General features: G+C 44.6%; 1 protein-coding gene and 1 non-coding gene across 2 annotated transcripts in view; both read right to left on the bottom strand.

Annotated features, from left to right (window-relative positions):
- The window catches only part of LOC138866123 (uncharacterized), a 2661-nt gene extending 71 nt beyond the window's left edge, over window positions 1-2590 (bottom strand). The window contains exons 1-3 of the mRNA XM_070138040.1: window positions 925-2590; window positions 724-886; window positions 1-689 (exon numbers count right to left, since the gene is read on the bottom strand). The exon at window positions 1-689 is cut by the window's left edge and continues 71 nt beyond it. Of these exons, the coding sequence (XP_069994141.1) occupies window positions 1-689; window positions 724-886; window positions 925-2590 (2518 nt within the window). The remainder of the gene's footprint in view (window positions 690-723; window positions 887-924) is intronic.
- A 2242-nt stretch (window positions 2591-4832) lies between these two features.
- TRNAG-GCC (transfer RNA glycine (anticodon GCC)) lies at window positions 4833-4903 on the bottom strand. The gene has a single exon. It is a non-coding gene; the product is annotated as a tRNA-Gly (tRNA).
- Between the last annotated feature and the right edge of the window lie 97 nt (window positions 4904-5000).

Here is a 5000-nt window from a genome sequence, read left to right as displayed (position 1 = left end):
TGAACGACCGGAGGTCCGTAATATTGGAGGGTGTAGGGTAGTCTCGTATGGCTGCAACCTTTTCAGGGTCTGCAGCGATGCCCTCTGGAGAGATGTTATATCCACAAAAACTGACATTGGTGGCGGCTACCATGAACTTGTCCTTGTTCAAGGTTATGCCGTGGGCGCGACACCTGGATAGCATCTGGAAAACTCGTCGGAGGTGAGTCGGTAAATCACTGTCGAAGAGGAGGATATCATCCACTACCTTTATGCAGTTGGTGATGCCTTGCAGAGCCATGTCTCCGCGAAGACAGTAGGCATCCCCAGTAGCGGCAAATCCCATAGGTCTTCTGCAGTGGTAGTAGCGCCCATGAGGTGTTATGAACGTCGTGATGTGACGGTCTTCCTCCGCAAGGTCCATTTGCCAATATCCATGCAATGCATCTGCCTTAGTAAAGAACTTGGCAGATGGAGTGATGGTGCGGATAGCGTCAGCGGATGTGGGCGATGGGTGTGTAGGCCTGGACACTTGGGAGTTAAGGCATGTGAGGTCCACTGTAATGCTTACACCATTGCCAGGCTTAGGTACCAGGACCATCGGATGGCACCACTCGGAGGGCTTGTCACTGACGGGCGAAATTATCCCTTGCTGCACCAGGGAATCAAGTTCCTCCTTGACCTGGTCCCGGTAGGCGAAAGGTATAGGTCTAGGCGTGTGTATGGCAAAGGGTGTCGCGAGACATCTTCAGTGGCGTAGTCTGGAGGTCAGTCTTAGACACAAGGACGTCGCTGAAGTGTTGTAGGAAGTAGGTCCGAGCAGTAGTGGGGGACGACATTGCCGAGGCAGGCATCTGCTGTGCACATCTGTTGACATGGGTCACAGAGAGGATGGGCTTTGGGAAATCTGTAGAGACGATGGCCAGGTCCACGCAGTGGCCATACGAGAGCAGAGGTGTCTGGATGTCCTCGTGGCCTTGCAGGACGCTTGACCGAGCTGGAGGATGGTCTCGAAACAACCCAAAGCTAGAGTCATGGATGACCCATCTGCTGTGAGGACGTCAGTCGCAGGCGGGGGTGAAAGACTGCATCTGGGGATTCCCAAGGAGTCCAGGTGCTTTGGGCCAATCACCGTGATATCAGCTCCAGTGTCAGGTAGCATCAGCAGTTGGGAGGACTTTGAGCCATAGGACAGGGTGACATTAACTGGCTTAGGGGTCCTGCCGGTGGACACTCTACGTGCTCTACGAGTCTGGTTGGTAGAGGTTTTCCTGGTGGTCTTACAGCACTTGGCGAAGTGGCCCTGTTTGTGGCAAGTGGTGCATTCAGAGTCATTTGCTGGGCACCGGGGCGTACGGTGCCAATGACCCTTGTACCCACAATTTGAGCAGGTACTATCTTTTACTGGGCAATGTCCCACGGCATGTTGACGGGTACAAGACCTACAGGAGGCGGGCGAGTCCTTGGTCAACGGTGGAGACTGACAGTGTTGAGGCGTGTGCTTGGTCGTAGCTGTCATCTTCTGGCGGCGTTGGTTCCTCTTGTATGAAGAGAGGATGTTGAGTTGGCTGGGGGCAGCAACGATAGCAGATGCAGCAGCCCTGGAGGACTCAAAGGTTCTGCAGCAGGTGACAAAGTCATCTAAAGATGCCTGGCTGTCGAGGGAGACAAGGCGCTGCACGAGTTCCTCTTCACGCACGCCCATCAAAAGAATCATCTTAAGCTGTGTTGCAGCACAGGTAGTGCGGTCCCCTGTGCAGAGTTCAACTTCGTCAGCTAAGTCCTTCATGCGGGCGTAGAAGGCAGAGAAGGGCTCACCAGGCGTCTGCTTGCAGGAAAGGAGTTCCCGGCGTCGTAGGGCTTCGTTCTGCGAGTTGCGGAAATACTGCTGTAAAGCGTCGAGGACTTGGACTACTGGCATGGATGAGTCAGGAGGTATTGCCAGAGTGTAATGCAGCAGCCGCTGAACTTCCAGTGAAACACATGTGCGGAAGTATATGTGTTGTGTGGCTGGGGGTAGACTGTGGAGGCCCATTAGCACAGAATAGTCCTCGAACTTGCGACGCCACTGACGGAACAGTTGGTAGGTGACGTCGGACTGTAGCTGAGGAGGGCTGGGTATCATAGGTTTACCCATGACCGGAGCAGTAATGGGAGCATGTGGAGATCCTGACGTAGTGGCAACAGGTGGAACAGGCGAAAGCTGGTGAGCAGCTGGTGCTTGCTGTTCTGGGCTGGTTTGTTGTACCTGGAGGGGCTTGGGAGCTATCATGCTGAGTAGCTGCACGAAGCGTTCGTCGTTTAGCTGTCGCTGTTGCTCCATTTGAAGACAGAATTCTTGTAGCTCCGCTCGTCGTGCTTCTTCGTCTTGTCGTCGTCTTTCCTCGTCGGAAATGCGGGTGACTTGGAGGTAGTGGATCAAATACTGCAGCTCTTGGTTACCTGGACTGTGCTGCGAAGGGCTGGAAGGGTGAGGGGTGAGAGGGGGTGGGAGGGATGGTGGTACATCGGCCTCACCTCTCTCAAGGACGTTTGGCTCGCCGCTGTCATCACTACCATCACCCAAGTCATCATTTCCGGCCTGAAAATGGTCTTCCTGAGGCGTAGCCATATCGAGTTTGGTGTCTTTGACCAGCTGATCTTACAAACAGTGCAAAGTAAGTGCCTGAAATAGTGCAGCAATTCGTTCTTGGGCGTGAATATCGAAAAAAAGAACGAATTCTTCTACAGTTCGTGGTAAGTGCATGTGTGGCGGTGGAGGTTTTGCGCGTTGCTGGAACGGCCGCGCTCGGTGATGGCGGTTGAGGCGAGAAGTCCAGTCAGTCACCGATCGGAACTCGGAGGGGATGGACGCGGTTCGTGCGCTCTCCGGGTTGGCGGGAAAAAATGGTGTTGCACTAGGGGTGATGCTGAGACTCCCGCAAACCTTCCCCACACAATATGCACTTATCATTGCACTACAAAACTGTCGGACACGGTTGCTAGGCACTGAGGGGAGCAAATCGGCGCCTTCCAGGTTCACTTGCAGAGTTTAGACTTATCACTGCGCCATCTTCTGTGTTCTTTCGTCTGTAGGTTCTTGGAAACTCAGATTTGCAAGTGACCTTTATTGGTGCAAAATACCACACACATCAGAAGTACAAACGGGCAGGTGCAGGACAAAACAAATGCAACCTGCAGTCTCCTCGGGCTCAGCTGTCTCGCTCTCTGATTGGCTGAGGGGTTTGGTGCCTGCCTGGAATGTCAGAGGGACCATAACTATAAAAGTAAAGTAAGATGCAGGGCTTACAAATAAAATGTTACATAAACCAAATGGTACATTGTATATAATAATAATATCTATACAATATATATATATATATATATATATATATATATATATATATATATATATATATATATGTGTGTGTGTGTGTGTGTGTGTGTGTGTGTGTGTGTGTGTGTGTGTGTGTGTGTGTATGTGTGTATGTGTGTATGTGTGTATACTGTATATGTATATATGGAGGTTAAAGGTTAAAAGACTATAATGCGCTTAGCATCAAAGGTCATATTAGCGCTATGATAAAGAATTGTGACGAAAAGAGTAAAATTGAGTTATCGATTAGGATAAACGTGTTAGGTGTCAAAGAGTATAGTGTTATAAGATAGACTGAAAGGGAAAAGGGTAAGGAGGGAGTGCAAATGAAGTGAATCGGAGATTAAGTAAGGAAAGGCTTACGGGCATAGGGCGATTGGATGAAACGAAGTGTATCTGTGGCTTGGGAAGCAATTGGAACATTGTTTAAGAATATCTATATCTATCTATCTATATATATATATACATATATATATATGTGTATATATATACATATATATATATATATATATATATATATATAATTACTTTTATAATTATAATTATTATTATCATTATTATAATCATTACCATTACCTTCATTATTACCACTATTATAATTATCATTGATATTGACATCATTATTATCAATATTGCCATTACTATTTCAGCTATGACTATCATCATTATTATCATTATTGTTATCATTATTACTATAGTTATTATTATTATTATCATTATTATTGTTATTATCATTATCTTTATTACTATTATCATTATTATTACCATTATCATTATTTCTATCTATTGTATGATTATCATTACGATTATTATTACATTTTTGTTACCATCATTATGATTATTACCATTATTATTAATATTAGTATTATTGTTTTATTATCATTATCATCATCATTATTGATTAGTGTTATTATTATTACTATCATTATTATATTATCATTATTAATATTTTCATTATCATTCTTGTTATTATCATCATTATTATCATCATTGGTATCATTATCATTATTTTCAATTTCATTTTCATTAACAATTCTGCTACTATAGTTATCCTGTTTATCATTATTAATCTTATCATTATCATTATCATCATTGTTATTTTTATTATCATTTTCATTATTATAATCTCATTGTTATTAACCATCATCATTATTATTATTGTTGTTATTATCATTCATATTATTAATATCATTATTATCATTATTATTGCTATTACTATCATTATTACTATTATATATTCAATAAGCTGCAGTTATGTACATATGATTCATTGTAAATTTTCTAAAGTATGCTTGTGTGTTTTTTTTCCTTCCTGAGGCCGTGGGAGCGGATTTTCCACTTACAACCGGTGTCATATTTAAACAATGAGGAAGTGCCGAAGTTTGCTCCAAAATGTCCGAAATTTGCATTCTGGATCCGACACTGATTCATGGAAATTAATCCGAGAGGTCAAGAACAGTTTCATTGTCTGTGTCTCTACATAGAAGGGGAAAAGTTATGCATCGGCCGGGAATCGAACCCGGGCCTCCCGCGTGGCAGGCGAGAATTCTACCACTGAACCACCGATGCTTCACAACAATTTGAACATTTTGATTAACTGTAGCCTTTATTACCTTCTTGAACTGTTACGTAACCTCCGCCCCCCCCCCCCGTCCACCATGGCTAA

This window comes from Penaeus vannamei, chromosome 24, assembly GCF_042767895.1.
Source record: "Penaeus vannamei isolate JL-2024 chromosome 24, ASM4276789v1, whole genome shotgun sequence".
Taxonomy (NCBI): domain Eukaryota; kingdom Metazoa; phylum Arthropoda; class Malacostraca; order Decapoda; family Penaeidae; genus Penaeus; species Penaeus vannamei.
The sequence above is the reverse complement of the archived record's forward strand: the minus strand, read 5'-3'. Positions and strand labels throughout refer to the sequence as shown.